At 55.5% G+C, this 17,281-nt stretch overlaps 8 protein-coding genes across 8 annotated transcripts; 3 read left to right on the plus strand and 5 right to left on the minus strand.

The window, feature by feature from the left end:
• Positions 1-1,180: 1,180 nt before the first annotated feature.
• GLRG_00561 (uncharacterized protein) lies at positions 1,181-2,971 on the plus strand (the record flags this gene model as incomplete). The annotated part of the gene is made up of 3 exons (XM_008091246.1): positions 1,181-1,876; positions 1,928-2,827; positions 2,912-2,971. 3 exons carry the CDS (start codon positions 1,181-1,183, stop codon positions 2,969-2,971), a joined length of 1,656 nt encoding a protein of 551 aa, XP_008089437.1.
• A 797-nt stretch (positions 2,972-3,768) lies between these two features.
• GLRG_00562 (uncharacterized protein) lies at positions 3,769-4,266 on the minus strand (the record flags this gene model as incomplete). The annotated part of the gene is made up of 1 exon (XM_008091247.1): positions 3,769-4,266. The coding sequence occupies one exon, from the start codon at positions 4,264-4,266 to the stop codon at positions 3,769-3,771; it is 498 nt and encodes a 165-aa protein (XP_008089438.1).
• A 1,025-nt stretch (positions 4,267-5,291) lies between these two features.
• GLRG_00563 (uncharacterized protein) lies at positions 5,292-6,761 on the minus strand (the record flags this gene model as incomplete). Its single annotated transcript, XM_008091248.1, has 1 exon — positions 5,292-6,761. The coding sequence occupies one exon, from the start codon at positions 6,759-6,761 to the stop codon at positions 5,292-5,294; it is 1,470 nt and encodes a 489-aa protein (XP_008089439.1).
• Positions 6,762-9,908: 3,147 nt separating this feature from the next.
• GLRG_00564 (uncharacterized protein) lies at positions 9,909-10,935 on the plus strand (the record flags this gene model as incomplete). The annotated part of the gene is made up of 3 exons (XM_008091249.1): positions 9,909-10,073; positions 10,149-10,453; positions 10,515-10,935. The coding sequence occupies 2 exons, from the start codon at positions 9,909-9,911 to the stop codon at positions 10,305-10,307; spliced, it is 324 nt and encodes a 107-aa protein (XP_008089440.1). The 3' UTR covers positions 10,308-10,453; positions 10,515-10,935.
• A 696-nt stretch (positions 10,936-11,631) lies between these two features.
• GLRG_00565 (uncharacterized protein) lies at positions 11,632-11,943 on the minus strand (the record flags this gene model as incomplete). The annotated part of the gene is made up of 1 exon (XM_008091250.1): positions 11,632-11,943. The coding sequence occupies one exon, from the start codon at positions 11,941-11,943 to the stop codon at positions 11,632-11,634; it is 312 nt and encodes a 103-aa protein (XP_008089441.1).
• Positions 11,944-13,100: 1,157 nt separating this feature from the next.
• GLRG_00566 (repair protein Rad1/Rec1/Rad17) lies at positions 13,101-14,125 on the minus strand (the record flags this gene model as incomplete). Its single annotated transcript, XM_008091251.1, has 2 exons — positions 13,101-13,894; positions 13,948-14,125. 2 exons carry the CDS (start codon positions 14,123-14,125, stop codon positions 13,101-13,103), a joined length of 972 nt encoding a protein of 323 aa, XP_008089442.1.
• Positions 14,126-14,259: 134 nt separating this feature from the next.
• On the minus strand, positions 14,260-14,612 carry GLRG_00567 (uncharacterized protein; the record flags this gene model as incomplete). The annotated part of the gene is made up of 3 exons (XM_008091252.1): positions 14,260-14,305; positions 14,363-14,417; positions 14,474-14,612. 3 exons carry the CDS (start codon positions 14,610-14,612, stop codon positions 14,260-14,262), a joined length of 240 nt encoding a protein of 79 aa, XP_008089443.1.
• Positions 14,613-15,027: 415 nt separating this feature from the next.
• Positions 15,028-16,397, plus strand: GLRG_00568 (uncharacterized protein; the record flags this gene model as incomplete). The annotated part of the gene is made up of 3 exons (XM_008091253.1): positions 15,028-15,040; positions 15,102-15,223; positions 15,351-16,397. 3 exons carry the CDS (start codon positions 15,028-15,030, stop codon positions 16,395-16,397), a joined length of 1,182 nt encoding a protein of 393 aa, XP_008089444.1.
• Between the last annotated feature and the right edge of the window lie 884 nt (positions 16,398-17,281).

The raw sequence follows: 17,281 nt of genomic DNA on the forward strand, positions 1-17,281 counted from the left end.
CATGAGCGGCGCCCATTCACCAGACCGTTGGAATTGGAGATTCAGCAAACATTATCCATGTCTTCCGTCCGACTCGATAATGACAGCCCCTGATGGTTACAGACTCTTCCGTGCATGCGACCCCGCGAGCGGCTTGTAGAGTTAAGCACCTCCTGGTGATGTCTTGGCATGGCCCTCTGCAGGACACGGATGATTTGCCAGCATTTCTCTTGAGACGTTCCCCTAGCCCGGAGCTGGCATCGGAACCGAAGACAATTATCAAGTTTGGGGCTCCTGCAAGGCAGCCCGTGCCGACAAGATCGATGGGCACACCTGCGGTCAGACAAAGACGGTGCGACTCGACGGGCCGCCTGAGTTTGCAATTTTAGATAGGAAAGTCGCACACTTGTTCTTCAATAAGGTAGCTCGGCTTGCAAGGTTTTCTCTAAACGGTCAACGAAAGGGCCTATGGTTCGTGGCCATCGCCTCGGCAGATGGCACACACAACCACAGCATTGGTACCTGTCTGAACTGTCTTTTATCGACCGCCTAGCCGACACGCTGGCGTATTCCTTTCATGCTTCCGCTAGGTTGTCCAACATTGGTCTTCTCATCTGGTATGTAGTTTGTCTCCCGTCTTCCCGTCTCAAACACACCGCGCACGAGCCGATAGAGCCACCCTCAATCGCCGCCGGGAATGTATCGTCACGGCCTAGAATCGCATGAAACAAACCTTCCGGCTCAGTAGACATGGTTGGCCTCATACTGCCCGGTGCTAGGGCCCCTTAGGGTCGTCATTCGACGACTCGGAAATAGCACTTCGTCTAAACTACTGATAACGCGGCATCCAAATACCACACAGTTTCGCAGGCGTGCCATCGGTGATCCAGCTTTTTCGTCCTTAAGCCACCGACCAGGGATTGAGCTTGCCAAGTCTGCCTTGGACATTGGAATGTCATCATAACGCATGGAGTTTGTCGCTTTGACATTGAGAACCCCTCTTCTATCCTACGCTTGTGCTCTAGCTGCAATCTGTGGCAGCAATTCACCAGTTGATCTCGGATCCAACTGCTTATCGCTCCGGGAGAGTCGTGAAAAGGATCTCAGCCCCTCCCGCATCCTCGAAGCCTCCTCCAGCATGCGTCCCACTCAATGACATCCTTCTGTATAACCTTCAACACCCCGTATTCTCACCGCAATCATGGTCAACACCGGAAAGCCATCAGGCGGCTGCAAGCTGTGCAGGGCTCGGAGGATCAAATGCGACGAAGGCAAGCCGTTCTGCATGAGATGCAAGAAATCACGACGGCAGTGCCCGGGCTACCGCGATCCCTTCGAGGCAAACATCCGCGACGAGACCAAGGCGACGATCAAGAGGTTTAAGAAGTCAAGAGGGGAGGAGGGCTCGGACGAGGAAGGCAAGGACATAACCCCGATTTGCAACAAGAAATGCCTGAAGACAGTTGCCGGTCCCAAGTACAAGACGTACGACTATTCGAACCCGGTCACCTTTCCGTGGCACAATAACGACAACACGACCGACGAGGACGAGGACATTCCCAGGTCCATATTCGACTCGCTAGACGAACAAGCCTCTTGCTACTTCTTGTCCGAATTCATTATTGTACCGCAGACGCCGACGGCCCGTGGCTACTATCGCTTCCTCCCCCGGTTCCTGAGCGGAAAGAAGGTCTCCAAGTGCCTCTACCAAACTTACAAGGCAGTCTCGCTGGCCGCGCTGGCAAACCGCCGTACCGTCAACGCCAGCGCCGCCCTGTTTCATGCCCAGGGGCATTACGTCCGGGCAGTCCGGGCCGTCAACAAAGCGATCATGGACCCGCAAGAGGTGCTGGACGACCAGACTCTCGGTGCCGTACTGATGCTGGCATTCTACGAGGTAGGATCCTTTGCCAATCTCCTCCCGTGAGCCCACGTTAACAGGATCTAGATATTGACGGCTTCCCGTGGTTCCATCGCGGCGTACACCGACCACATGAAGGGCGCCGCCATCATTGTCAAGCTCAGGGGCCAAAAGGGACTCGAAACACCCGAAGGCGAGGAGTTGTTTGCCATCACGCGAAACCAGTGCCTCTCCATCCACTGCCTACCCAACTCTCCCGAGGTGGCCGAGTTCACCTGGCTCCTGCACCACGAGTGCCGCGGCCGCATGCAGCACGCGATTGCCACCATGGACATCCAGAGCAGCCAGATCAGGCAGGACGTGGACCGCCTTCTGGGCCCGGGGGACCGCGAGCCCGGAACGATCCAGAATGTCCTCGACGTCCTGAAGCGCGCTCAAGCCCTCGAGGCCCGGTTCCGCAAGCTCAACAACGACCCAAGCCCGCAGTGGAAGGTCGACACTCTCGAGTGGGTCCCCGAAGGGTCCGATGAAGAGCTCGACACCGCGCGGGCCTTCACCGGCCCGGTATACGGCTTCTTCAACCTGCCCTTGGCTGTCCTCCACGTGGCCACTTGGTGCTGCCACCTCATGCTGACGACCACGATCCTCCGATGCATGGCCTGGCTCGTCTCGCCCGACGACTACCGCGAGGGTGAGGATTATGAGATGCTCAAACGCTCGGCTCAGCTGCGTGTCGAGGACATCATCGCAGCGACGCCCTTTTTTTGCAAGTGGAACGGCTATGGGGTCGTCGTGGCCCAGTTCCCAGTGGGCAAGACCAAGATCGACGATCCACTCAAGGGCGCGGCCGGCCTGATGATAATCTGGCCGTTGGTCACGGCATGCTCCAGCGATTTCGCGACGCCGAGGCAGAAGCGTTTCTTGCGAGGCCGTCTCAAGTATCTGTCCGAGGTGGCCGGAATCAAGCAGGCCAGTGTTTTCTACAATGTAAGTGCTCGCAGACAGTTCCTCCCCCCCCCCCCCCCCCCCCCCCCCCCCCCGACCCTTGGAGATCGCTGACCCGGGGCTCAGATGCAAGACACGTCATCGCCGTTCAGAGAAATCGAACGGGATCGAAACCAGGGCGCCTAGCCACCATTCCGACCCGGAGAGTGTGCGAGCCATGGCCTGCCGATGATGCCTGCGACCGTTTGGCTCTCCAACGATGCCTTCGAGTTCCAGACGACAGCGGCCTTTTACGTCTTCTCTCTCTACTTCTTCCCAGTCTTGCATTGCTCAGCGCTAGCGGCTCTCCACACTTCTCGGTTGCGATGTACACGCTCTTTTGTCTCTACACGAGTTACGGCCTGGACAGAGAGAAGGGGAGAGGGGGTGGGGAGTTGGCGTTGTGCTCTTGTGGAGGCGTCCTCTGGAGGCTGACGCCCGTTTGATATTAGATTTCAGCGAGCACATTTGTTCTTGTTTATCCTTTATGGGCTAGGGTTCCGTCGCCCCCAGGCGCTCGTTTCTTCGTCTTGTGCATTGTCTATATCTGATGGCAGGGCTACTCGGCGGTGCGGAAGACGTGACATGGATGATTGGACACGGGCCTCAAAAGTGGACTGTCTCTGTTTAGAAAACGGAAAACTTCTTGGGGAATACAGGTGCCTGTTTTTCTTCTTTTGCTTGAAAGCTGTGCCCGGCACACGGGAGAGGGGGTTGGGAAGCCGTCCACACCCTTGGCCCTAGTGTTGTCCAACATGCCATCCAACGAGACGGGGACATAAAATCCCAACCGAAGAGAAGCCTCACAACCCACGTGAGTAACCACGAAAAGGGGGAGAGGGTACTAGCTCCAACTGGGTTGGGCCAAATTGCTGCTCCCAAATATTCTTCCGACGCACGGGGCCAACAAGCACCCCCCCCCCCCCCCCGAAAGAAAAAGACCCTCACCTCCCGCGCCGCCCGACCCCGATCCTCTCTTCCCTCGTCCTCCCCCCACGGCCCCCATCCCCAGGCGTAGGCGTCGTCTGCATCGCGCCGGCTGTCCCGGGCTGCTGCTGCGCCCTCTGCGCCCTCATCATCTCCTGCTGCCTCCTCAGCAGCTCGTACTCGTCCAGGCTCTCGTCCTCGTCATCGCCCTCGGCCGTGACCATGCTCTCATCATCGAGCTGCTGCTGCTGCTGCTGCTGCTGCCGGAGGCGTTGCATCTGTTGGAGCTGCGCCGGCGTGTTTCGTTGCTGTTGGAGTGGCTGTGGGGAAGAGAAGGGCTGCTGGGACTGAGACTGCTGCTGGAGGATCCGCTGCTGCTGAGCCTGCTGCTGGGCCTGCTGAGCCTGCACGAGGACCTGCCGCTCGCGGAGCATGTCCTCGCGCGCGCGGCGGTCCTCGTAGGCGGCGATGTCCTCGGCCGTAATGGCGAGGGTGGTCGCGGGCCGGCGGAGCATGGTTACCAGGTGTGCGTCTGTCGGGTTATGGAGGCGAAGATGGACCAAAGCGGGCAGGGGATGAGATCCGAATCTGAGCCTGATGAGACCGGGCGCGATGCAGTGTGACAATGAGACGAAGGAGGGTGTGTGTGGGTGAGTGGGTGAGTGAGCTGCAGCCTGGACAGGCGAGGGGTCCGTTTCTGCTTTGCGCTAGGGCTGAAGGGGGCGAGATGAGTGTCGGAATGCGGGTGTCCTTTAGGAGAGGGCCCCCGATGGAGGCAACGACGATTGTGCGATGAGTCGGCCTGCTCGGGCGTTGATGTCGTCTTCGGGCGCGAGGCACACCAGCAGCTGAAGAAGAGGACCCTTTAAATAAATAAATTGATTGGACAAAAAGGGCCGCAGTACCCAAGCGATGTTGATGCGAGCGCAACCCTCCCTCTCCTTCTGCAGGCCGGGGGCGCGTCTGTCTGCCTTTGCCGCGGGGTCGTTGAATCAGCCGGGACGTCAGTCAGTCAGCTGGGTTGGTTTCTTTCTCGTTCGTTCGTTGTTGGTTCGTTCGTCAGGGAAGGGGCGGGGTGGAGGTTCAGCGCGTAAAGTTGATGCAGAAAAAAAAGAGAAAAAGAACCACAACGCACATGGATGGGGTGCGGGCGGGTCTTGCCGGGGCGATCCGTGGCGGGGTTCGCTGGAGGGGGAGTGTTCGCCGGATGGCGGGACCTACATATCGGGGGCGGCGTTGGTTGGCCGTGCGCCCCGGTAAACGGTGGCACTGTACAGTCAGTCAGCTCTAGTGGATGCGATGCGCAACGCATGTGGCGGATACATACTACTCAGTACTCTACCGTTGGATCTGTCTTCAGTTGCTTCAGGTTAGAGCGTCACTGACACTAACATGAGATTTCAGGTCATCGACATGTCAGTGTTGAGCAGCAGCAATCGAGTGTAAGTGTCATTATCATTTCGTTGTACTCTGTCCATACTGCCATCTACCTTGTGTGCCAAACCAGAACCCATACCGGCCGTGTATGTAAGCATTCCTCTCAGTGCATCCCCAGAACACAAACGTTCTCCGCCTCCCACTTGAGGAAATCCTCGAGGTCATGTCGTAGATTATATCCCATCGGCACCACTTCCAACTCCCCCCCCGAATCCCTCATCACGACTAGGTCCATCATCGGGCTGGGCGGCAGGCTCCCGACGCTCTCGCGGTTGAACCGCTTGAGATGACCCTCCGTCGTCCACCGCCGGATGCCACGCCCGGACTTTGGGATTTTGGACACGCTAACGGCGCTCTCGTTCCAGAAGCCCGTGGGGTATTCGGACCCCACAGGTATGGGCAGTTCGCTGTCTGCCGTGGGTCTGGGAAATGGACTAGGAGATAGCATTGCCGGCACCGCCAGTGACTCCTTCGGTGAGCGTGCCCGTTTGTCACTGGTGATTAGGGTGCCGGGGCTGTCGAAGCAGAAGCCATGGAACCAGGAGGCCAGGTCGGCAGCTTCTTCATTCTCTGGTAGCCGTGTGAAGTCGGTGGAATCGGAGGAGAGGTATCCCGCGCCACCAAGAATGGCCATCTGAAAGGCGGTCCAATCCAGTGTGTCGTCAGGGTCGATCTTCATTCCCTTGACGACTTCCGTTCGAGGAAATCGTATCGGTCCGTGACGGAACATGGGATGATTCAGAGTATAGTCTGTGGACTGGAAGAAGACAAAGCCGTCTTTGTCCACCGGCGCGAAACTCCGAGCTGCCATCTTGTTGCTTCTATCGACCGGGGTTTTCCCAGTTCCCGGTGTCGTAACGATAACTTCAGGTATTGTCGGCAAGAGAGGCGCTTGCGGCCGGGCCAGGAACCTTGCCGGATTCTTTGCCGGTGGAAGGGGCACGCCGACCTCGCCGTTTGTCAGGGGGCCCTCGCCCTCGTATTCTTCGTTAGTTACTGGCTTCTTCCTTCGTGACGACTTCTTTTTGAGAGCGCGTTCCAATCGCCCTCCTGGGTTTAGAGGGCTTGGTGGTACGACCACGTCAGCAGCAGGTGGCACCGTCACCTTGACTCCCGCTGCTCCTATCCGAGAAGGGAGGTCCTGGAGGTGGAACGGCTCGAGCGGCGTCTCGCTGTCATCAGTACTGGTGGTACTTAGAGTGTCGCTCGATCGGCGTGGCTGTGATTGAGCTTCCCTCTCCACCCGCAATGATTCAAGACGGTCTGGTGTCAGGAACTCGTCAACTTCCACCTTGCGGAAGAATTGCCCGCTTATCATGTCCTCCCCCAGCTGCCAGCGGGCAGATTTCCTAGCCGTTGTCTTGAACCCCTTTGACTTCTTTGGTTTCTTCCCTCTCGCTTCGAGTGCTGACGGCATCGGAGCGCCGAATCCCGAAGACAGTGCCGGAGTGCTATTTCGGCCTTGCAGCGTTCTGTGTGGGAAATTTGGCGAGTCCTGCTGGAACGGACTGGGAGCTGATGATGTAGATGTGCGACCGATATCGGTAGGCGACGGGAAGTTCGATACAGCCATTTTCGCCTCTTCAATGGCTGTCCCTACGGCTTTGAAGGCCTCGTCGGTTTCTTGGATGAGGTGTTGAACATTTGGGGACCACCCGTCCAGTCCGTATTCTTCCTCCTCTGGCGATGCTGGAGGGGTCAAGGTTCCTCTGAATGCGGGATGGAACGATAAGTCTACGAAGCCAGCCTCGTGAGCCTTGATGCCAGCTTCTGTCGAGCCGGGCCCAGGCACGCTGTCGTATGGCGGTGATAGGGGAGATATCCAGAGATGTCTGCGTTCCGCGAGACGCTTCGGCGCCGAAGGACGAGAATTTCCCTCTTGTGGTGGAGAGCAACAAAGGGTGCCATATCCGGGGGTAGTCGGAGCTGTGTCTCTAGGACACTCGCAACTACACAAAGAACTCGAGGATGAATGTGGCGATCCCTGGAGACGGGGAACGTTTAGTGAGCCTCGCACGGGGACATCCCCTCTCGAAGGCCTCCCTGGTTGGGAATTGGGCGGGCGTCTGGGCGGCGCCCAGGAATTGGCTTCCTGCTGTCTCTGCCGCGAGCTGGGTAGATCAAGGTCCTCAGTCTTATTAGAGTCTTCCGAGTGACGATACTCTTCTACTGTCGGGGAAGGGCGAGGTGAGATGAGCCTCCGTATGCTGAAATTCGACCGAGGCATCTTGGTGGAAACTTGGTCGCACAAAGGGGACCATACAGCAGAGTCAAGGGCAGGATGGTCCAACACGACTGGTACAGGGCATATATGGGGAAGATGGTACGAAGGGAGATGGATCTCTTGAGGCCCTTAGCGAGTGACGTGACTGCGTGGGAGGTCCATGACCGGGGGGGAGGGCAGACAGTACACGGGCAAAGTAGAAGGGAAAGGATGGATGCCATTTGGGGCGAAGGGCACAGACTGAGAGCTGGCTGTATGTATATTGTTCTGGGGCTGAATGTGGTAGTACAAACGAGAGCAAGCGACTTGGGGTCGCTTTGGACCGGCTGACGATGATGTCCGTACGAGATACAGTGCCTGTCGAGTCAGGATGGGGGCGGTAGTCAAGGGTGATCATTAGCTGGGAGGGGGCATCTGTAGACAATGGTGGTAAAAGAAGCATTCGTGTGTGATTGTGGTCGTGCGGTGCGATGCCGTGTATGCATGTTGCGGCGGTGCAAAAAGCCAGCCGGGGTCCCTGCCGGTTGTGCAGGCAAACTACTGTGTGAGAGCGGAGGCCGCAGAGTCGTGTGTCTCGTCAATCCGGCCGGGGGGGGGGGGGGCAGGCAATGGGTGCATGCCAAAATAATAGAAGCCGGGGCAGCGAGTCACCCCCGCCCGGGTGCTATTACTGGCGGTTTGGCTTGGTTTCCTCAAGACGTCGTCCGGAAGGGGGGACTGCAGGCGACCCCAGAGGGAGGGTGACATTGCATCTGTTCTTTGCCCTCCATTTCCATTATGAGACACAGTCGTTGCGGACATATGAGATCCACACACAGCAACTTTACGCATATTGCCTCTGTTCTGGGAACCCACCGTCAGTTCGTGATCCCTTGCCAATACTTACCTCGCCCGGTTCTCGTAGGTAGGCAGGTAGCATCGTGCGTTCAGCCTTATGAGTCGATAGGCGCCGTAGCTGTCGAAGCCCTATGGAGGCGTGGATGATGGATGCGGCAGGATCCGTTCCATCCGACCATTGGACCAGGGCGTCGCACATTAACGAGAGACGGTCGGCCAGCTGCAGATGCGAGTGAGATGCGACTCGATAGGAGCGCTCGCTGTGCAACGGTGCAGGCGGCGACGTACAGAGAGGCGAGCAACCAGTCGAATTCAATCCGGCCCGTCTCGCTGGCACCGAATCCGCTCGCCGGCCACGAGCGAGCACACGCGCGAGAGCCGAGGACAAGGAAAGCCCATGCTGGGTCACGGGCCAGGAAAACAGACAGGCGGTGCCGAGACTGCGACATTTGCACCCAGTGACAGCAATCAAGCAGCCACGACGGGGCAGGGCCCTACCCTGTCCTGTTCGGCATTGACCGACGATGCCGCGGTATCGAGGACAATGGTCTGCCGATGGTCTGCCGATGTATGAAAACAAGAACATTGCCGACGGAGGCGCCTTCGCATTAAAGCTCTCGTCTGCCTCACTGAGCGGCGAGACACTTGCCTGACCGCCGTTGGGATAACGACAGCATGCTTACGATACTTGGTGAGTAACGCAGTATCCTCGGGCAAAGGTGCAGTCGAGCGACTGACTTGGTGAAAAAGAGGTTAGCATCCGCTCCTGTCGAACCAAGACAGAGAGAGATGCGGCTCGGGAAGAGGAAGGTGGATATCCAGCCGCCTTCTTTGGTATTGTGCTCGCGAGCGTGACATGGTATTTGGAAGGGCAGAGAGAGGGCCGATTTCAGACACAGCGTGCATCAATTACGAGCTCTTCCTGGCCTGGTGTTGAGGGTCTCAATTCTGCAGGTCTCGCAGCCGATAGGTAGGCACCTAGGTAGTCAGGCTGCTAACTTGTCATGGCTGACGAGAGACGAGGCGAGGAGGGCGGCAAGAGACTGCGGGCCACTATACGGCGGCTGTGGGAAAGACTGGACTGGACTGGACTGGGCAGCAGATCTGCCGGTGACGTCTACCATGTGCATGAAGGAAGTGCCGATCATGGGCTGCTCGGTGAGTTGGTGGTGTGGTGTTGAAGAAGAAGCAAGAAAGGCAGGTACGTAGTCTCAGCTTGCTTGCCCAGCCCAGGAAGTCGACTGTGACTGGATTCGGCCTGCGTTGCGAGTAAGGTAAGTTGGTGTGACCGGGCTCAATGGCCACTCGTTGTCAGTCAACCCCCCACAGCCGCCTGCTAGCCCAGTTATACAATTACAGATTTACAGATAAAATCTACGCCAACTTTTAACCCTGTCAGGCTTGCCCCGTCATAGACCTGGGGGGCAGCCCTGACACACATACACAGATAGGACCGGCCCCTGCAGGAACAAACCCCCTTGTGCCTTGACACTGCACACGTGGTGTTCGGGAGGCTGGCCGGCCCAGAAGCAGTGTCCTGTTGGCACTTGTTGCTAGTGGCCTGACTGCTACTGCTCTTACAGTGACCACCAAAAAGGCGCATCGCATATCCGTATATAGGTCGTATATCAAACTTTTTTTCCGGTGGAGATTGTAGACATGCGCTTCATGCTCGAAACAAAGCAGAATGAATCGGGCGAGGCCACCGCCTATTCCATCCATCAGCCAGCCAACAAACCAGAGCAAACAAGATCGTGGGCAAAAGGAGCCATAAACCAGCCATCTACCCACCCTTGCTTTTTTCTTCAGTTCAGTGTCGTTCAAGTATGTACCCTGGGGGCCCGTATCTCTCCTTGATCTCCGACCTGTTTCTCCTCCCCCTGATCACCGTTGAACCAGCGTGGGCTGTTCCGACAACCCCCTCGGACACCCGAGTGCCCGTCACTCCGTCTACCTACACGGCTGGGGACGTCTGCTTGGCGTCGACGGCGGGTGCCGGCGGCTTCCCAGAACCAAGAAAATACCTGGGCCGCTGACGAGCCAAGACAACCTTCATAAAGTAGGCCGTTCTATTTCGGACCTGGCAAATGCCACTTTGCTCTGCAGCCGCGATATGCACCTTGCCCACCCACCTTTTTGCACCCCTGCCACCGCGTTGCAATGCCCCCAAGGTCTCGGGAGGGGAGTGTGACTGAGACGCTGTGGTGGGGACCCGCTCCTTACTTTTCTCTATACCCATTTCTCACATATATCCGCACTTGGCAGAAAGACGTCGGCCTCCGGTTGTTGATCACGTACCATTCATTGCTGCGGTCGCTACGCATGAGCTACTACTTTTAGGCCAGTGCGTAGCCTGTGGCCGTAAAACCTGGGCCATGCGCTCGTTAAAAAAAAACACAATAGCCCACCTTGGCATCACGCAATGTGTCTATCCTGGATGCCATGGTATTGAATATTAATAGCCGCCTGAACTATTCCAGATCAACGCGCAACATCTACATTGTAGATGACGTTGGTGGCCACTGTGCTTCTATCTAGAAACCTTTCACTATGGTGTTGGGTACCAGGCATGATGCTTGTACTGTGTTTATCCGACTGTGTTAGAGTATTATTATTGTGGTGGTGGAGCCATATTGATGTTGCAGTTCAGACTCCTACAATAGATATATCCAAGTCCGTCTTCACCTATGCCAGTGCTGGTCAGCAGCCATGCCTTATGTCGACTCCACGTCAGGTATTCAAGGTGACAGTTATGACGGTTATGACGCAATCACTGGCCTTTAATTATTAGAAGTGGTGCTGCATTGGAACTGAGGTTGCTTTGAAAAATGCTGGTGTTCATAATGCTTCGACTGGCCCGGGCTGCCGGGCCGAGTCGTCTAAAGTAGACATTGCGCCGCCAAAAAGAAGGCCATCTTCGTCAACTCAATGGCTCGGTTCCCTTTTCCAGAACGAGTGTATACTCCTTCCGTTACAAAAGAGATGCGACCCCTTGGCCGACTATTCCTGAAAATTCCATTGCCGCTCTAACTTCCGGCCCCTCCCATCCTTTGTCAAGTGACGAGGACGAGCAAGCGCCATGCTGATGACTGCATGCCAAATGCGTCAACGGTCTCCGGCAACAACGTTTACGTGTTTTTGTACCGCCCATTTATGGATTTCTGGACTTGTTGGTTCGATTAAAGACGGAGTATGGTGGTTGTTGGTAAGGTGACGTAGTCGCGCAACTCGGCGGGTTGAGATATCCATCGGTCGACAAGTGTCAGTTTGGTCGTTATCGAGATGAGAGACGTTGCTGGGTATTGATCTCTCTTTTTTTTCTCCCTTTTCTTTCTTTTTCCGTCTTATTCCATGAACTCGTTGCGAAGGATCTCATGGTCCTTCAAAGAATCTCTCCGTTCTTGCGAATTTCTTTCGAAGTGGCCGTCGACATGAAAGACTTGGCTGCGTGCTGCGGTACATAGGCCGCCGTCTTCGGTTGCTCGGCCATGAGGTGCTCGTTCTCCTCCAAGTTGCCCATCGTAGTCATGGAGGCCATCGAACCTTTACGGCTGTTTGTACCCGACCGCGAGAATATCGAGAAGGTGGGGCTTCGTGGTGATAGGGATGGGGAGGAGGAGGAAGCCGTAGAAGTGGTAGAGGAGCGGCGGGGGTTGAATGTGCCAACCCACGAGACGCGCTTCTTGGAGAACATTGTGAAGGGGTTTTAGAGTGATTTCGAGATTTAGGTGTTTATCAAACGGTGGAGAGAACCCAAAGACTGTTGTTTGCTATGTTGTGTTGTTTGCTGCGTTGTGCTTTGTGTTGCGAGAGTGTTGTGTTGCTGGGAACGGGAATTGGAGGCGACGATCCACGAGTTTTTAAAGACAGCAGAGCAAAGGAAAACGATAGGGATCTTTGAGGAGCCGAGATAAAGAGAGAAAGGAAGCCACGCGAGATCGTATCGACGTGCTCATGGACACAGAATTGAATCGAGTTGCCAGGATTATGGGAGGCGTTGAATCAAGGCGGAAGCAGCACAAGTGGTGAAGAGAGTTCGAGCTATGAAGTCCACTGCTAAAAGATAGAAAAGCCTAGCTTAGGGCCGATTCATTATAGTACGTCCGCAAGAGGACGTGGGATTCCGGAAACAGACCTCATTTGTACCCTCGGCGGAAGAGGGTAGACTGGTCCGAGAGGGGACTGTCAACAGAGCCTGGGACGACAAAGATTCCAATCGCTGTGGCTCCGCAATCTCCTTACATTCTCTTTTCGCAACCAAGACATCAACAAGCCCATCCCAGCGCCTCGCCAACGCCTTTGCCGTTTGCAACCAAGTTAGCTTCCTAATGGGCCCTCCCTCTCAATATCCTCCATATAAGCCCCGGCCCTGTTCAGCCGGGAGGTGTCCGATCCAGCCAGCCCTCTCGGAGGCTTGGCCCGACGGCGTTGGGCTGTCGCTTGAGAAATAGGCCTTCACTTAGATGCCAGTCGCCCACGCCTCGTTGCGCTGATGGCTTCCTCTTACCTTCTCCGGACTGTAAAAGTTCGCGCAATTGGCTCTATCGTACCTAGTACCAACTCCGGGCTAGGTTGCCAGCCAAGCTGCCATTCCAAGGGAGGCGCTTCAAGGCGCCGTGCATGCCCCACGCCGGAGTCCTTCACAAAAGAGGCTAGTGGCACACTTTGTTCACACTAACCTCGGGGATGCAGCTCGTTTATTGTCAATTTTGGCGCATGCGGAAGGCATACCAGGGTGTGGTCTGGTCGAGCCAGGAAAGCTTTCTCGCTATCGATAGGGGATATTAGAAACCATTGTTTCGACGAGGCTATCCTACGTACCAGATGGGTCCTCGAACCATTTGGCATTGCTCACTCATACTCGTCCTGGTTCTGCTCGTCCTCGTCATCCTCGTGCTTGATATAAGGCACGAACCGAAAGTCCAAAAAGCTGACTCCGCCGCCTTCCACTTCCACCATGAACTGCAAGCTTAAAACGCCCTGGGCGTCGCCGCGGAAACTAATTTTGCTAGCGATCCGCATCGCCTCGCTCGAAGACTTGATCAGATCGAATTTGTAAGTCTGGGTCCACCGATCCTGGATCGAGAAGGTCTCGAGCAGCTCGCGGCCTTTAGCAAAGTCCACACTGGACGAGCCGAGGTCACCAGCACCGAAAAGGGTAAGATAGGGCTGTGTTTTCGAGGCCGTGATAGTAAGACGACTGGGCCCAATGGGGGCCAGTTCCGCTAGGGCGTCGAGAAGGTAGCGCGCTTGCATGATGATTTTGAAAGACAGGTTTTCTCTGTCAAAAGGTATCTCCTCTGGGATTTCCGGCAGATAGGTCGTAAGGCCGGCAGTGGTTTTGACCCCACCTTCCTCAATCACAATGTTGAACTGCCCACCCTCCTCGATATACACAAGACTGCAGGTTCCTCCGATTCCCAGAGTCTGGTTACTAAACGCATCTGGTCGGTAGTTGCGGAGGTTGCTGCGGTATGGGTCCTGCTCGGCCTTTTGTGTACGTGTGGCAACGTCCACTGCACCAAAGATCTGAAGTGTTTCGAGGAGGGCTGGAAGAGTGATCTGAAAGTTTGGAAGAACATCATCGTCTTGGCCGATATTCAAAGCGTACGAGGTGAAGAGCTTCTTGTCGAGGAAGGCAGTACCTGATTGGCTGTCAATTAACCTGCCGACTCTGCCCGGCCAAAACCTCACGTACCTTGCATGACCCTGGACAGGTCAGCTGCGAACCTGATGCCATCTTCTTGTAGTTGTACATGGACCTTGTTGGAAAAGCTGATGGTTCTCAGCAGCTGGTACAGCGGTCTTGTCGAGCTGGCCACGGCACGGAACAACGGCTGTGGTACCGTTCCGGACTGTGGAAGGGGGCCGGACATGATTTCTAGTGACGCGGCAGTTCTGTACTTGAGAATGGTCACCTGAAACTGCGAGAAAGGTGATATTGATGGGTTTCTTGGTTGTTTCTAAAGTACAAGGTCGCCGCCGACTTGAAAAACTTCTTGGGGTATCTTTAGACGTAGACTCCGACCGCGCAGAACATGTAAACCGTGCCGAATCTGTATTCCTCCATCAGAAAATTGTTTTTGTCAAGAGATAGAAGTGTGTTGACTTACGCAATTGCGGCAGAGGCAGGTACACCTAGAACCAGAATGTTGGTAATAGAACGGTCTGTTTTGGAGGTTAGACGAAGGACCTTGCTGGAAGAATTACTGATCCAAGCTTACTCAGAGCGAAAACACCGGTAGTTCCAACGCCAATGAGAAGGAGAAGGAATGCGACAAAAAACTGGGTGTCCTTGCCGACAGCAGGGTTGAATGGCGTGCTAGCAGCAGCTTGCCAGACCTCAAGCAACTTGGAGTCCATCTGCTAATTGAGGGGAGGCGATGGGTTCTTTGACGTTTGGGGAGGACGTTTGTCTCGGTTGAGTATCAATGACCCGAACCGTTGAAAGTGTGCGTGCAGAATCGTGAATTTCCCAATTGTTTCCGGTAAGTGCTAGCGGGCGGTTGCTTTGGAAGATCGCGAAGTGTAAGGTCGCCAGACTGTAGCTTCCCCAAACGTGTTCTGAGCTCCAAAGGGCCCACTGGGAACTGTGGCCTGAGCCATAAACGGACTAGTGCCATACCGCTTTCCCCTTGCCCATAGCCCCACTTGGCGCCATCCGGCAACGGAGAAACGGCAGAGCCTAGCGCGACATGTCATCAACCTCCCTCCAGGGATCACGACAACATCCATCGACTTGAAAACAGGCCTGCAAGGGCTCGCGATCAAGAGCAATATGAAGGAAGAGAGTGAGTCGCATAGTGCTGATTGTCCATATGAGACAGATTTCAATCTAACGCGATGTCGTAGCTGCGAAGCGCAAGGCTGAGGACGAGCCATCCTCGCCGATCGCGACAAAACGGGTCAAGCACAATGAGTCGGCCGAGCCAGAGAAGAAGCCGGCGATGAAGCCTATCCCTTTTCCCGAGAAGGTGAGTTTGTCTACGCATGAGCAGCGCTGTTAAGACACCGCGCGCAAACGCAGGCCTGTCCCGCGACCCCAACCCATAACCCCTCTGTCCTCCACATGGGTCCGCAAGCTGACCACGACCCGGGTAGCCTGCCGTCATCGAAGAACGAACCGGCGAGATCGAGTTCCGAGTGGTCAACAACGACAACGAGCGCGAGTCCCTCATCATTCTCACCGGCCTTAAATGTATTTTTCAGAAGCAGCTCCCCAAGATGCCGAAAGACTACATCGCGCGTCTCGTCTACGATCGGACCCACTTATCAATCGCCATCGTTAAGAAGCCCCTCGAAGTCGTCGGTGGCATCACGTACCGCCCGTTCAAGGGCCGCCAGTTTGCCGAAATCGTCTTCTGTGCCATCAGCTCCGACCAGCAGGTCAAGGGTTATGGCGCGCATCTCATGTCCCATCTCAAGGACTACGTCAAGGCCACGAGCGACGTGATGCACTTCCTCACCTACGCCGACAACTACGCCATCGGATACTTCAAGAAGCAAGGATTCACCAAGGAAATCACACTCGATAAAAGCGTGTGGATGGGTTACATCAAGGACTACGAGGGCGGTACGATTATGCAGTGTTCAATGCTGCCGCGGATTCGGTATCTCGAAATGGGCCGCATGCTGCTCAAGCAAAAGGAGTGCGTGCAGGCCAAGATCCGCGCATATTCCAAATCGCACATTGTACACAGCCCTCCGAAGGAGTGGAAGTCCGGCGCGAAACCCATCGACCCGCTTAGCATCGATGCCATCCGCGCATCCGGCTGGTCCCCGGACATGGACGAACTCGCGCGGCAGCCTCGCCACGGCCCCAACTACAACCAACTTCTCCATCTCCTCAACGACCTGCAGAATCACCAATCGGCGTGGCCCTTTCTCGTACCCGTCAATAAGGATGACGTCGCCGATTACTACGAGGTCATCAAGGAGCCCATGGACCTCAGTACCATGGAGACCAAGCTCGAGGCGGACCAGTACGCCACGCCCGAGGACTTTATCCGCGACGCCAAGCTCATCTTTGATAACTGCCGCAAGTACAACAACGAGTCCACACCGTACGCGAAGAGCGCCAACAAGCTGGAGAAGTACATGTGGCAGCAGATCAAGGCCATCCCCGAGTGGTCTCACCTCGAGCCGTAGAAGGGCAAAAGGAAAGGCAAGGAGGGCGGGCCGAAAAAGGCATTGCAAAAGGAGAGCACGAAGGGAGGTCCACGGCGGCGGTCGTCTAGGGTGCGCGAGATGTCGTAGGCTTGTTTGGTCACATAGTCTTTTGACGAAAATCCGGGGTCGGATAGGTTTCGAAGCTTGTGGGGATTGGCGTTGGTTGGCGACTGTTTCCCCTTGGGGTTTGTTTCGTGGTGCTATGGAAGGTTACCGAGAGTGCGCAGGTAACAAAGGCCCACCGTGGCGTTTAGGGGAATCGGCGTACTCCTTGTTATTAGCATGATACTCCAACGGTTGGGAATCTTGACAAATGCTTCACACTTTGCGCATTGCTCCACCACTTTGAAATATTGGAACTTGTGAACCAATCAGTCTGTTGAAGGTGTATGTAAGCCACATACTCTTGGACAAAACAGGAAAGCATATAGAATTGGAACTTTTATGACAAAGGGTTATCCACTAAATATAGGTGGCCTGGTTGAATGCAAGCCCTGAAATGTAGAGTTCTCGTTTCCTCGTAACCCCTTGTGCTCGCTGATCCAGTCCCTGCAAGTCCTACCAAGGAATAAAAACATGAGATAAAAGCAATCCGTCTGACGCCTTGTGTGTGGGGGGGAATAATGGGATGATGCGTGAGAGGTTCAGCGCATTTCAGGAGCGATCCTCCTCGTACCCAGTGGACTAAAGAAAATAAAATCTAGTACAGAAACCAACCCGAATCCGGGGAAACGTAACGTCAGCACATACGTTGAGCGCTACAACGAGCCTCGTCCGTGGTCGCCTGTGCATCAGAAGACCGATGATTTGTTGACTCGGTTATTTTCAAGGAAGAGACCTAAGGGGGGTAGGTGAAGATCATG

This window comes from Colletotrichum graminicola (genome assembly GCF_000149035.1).
Source record: "Colletotrichum graminicola M1.001 genomic scaffold supercont1.2, whole genome shotgun sequence".
Lineage (NCBI taxonomy): Eukaryota > Fungi > Ascomycota > Sordariomycetes > Glomerellales > Glomerellaceae > Colletotrichum > Colletotrichum graminicola.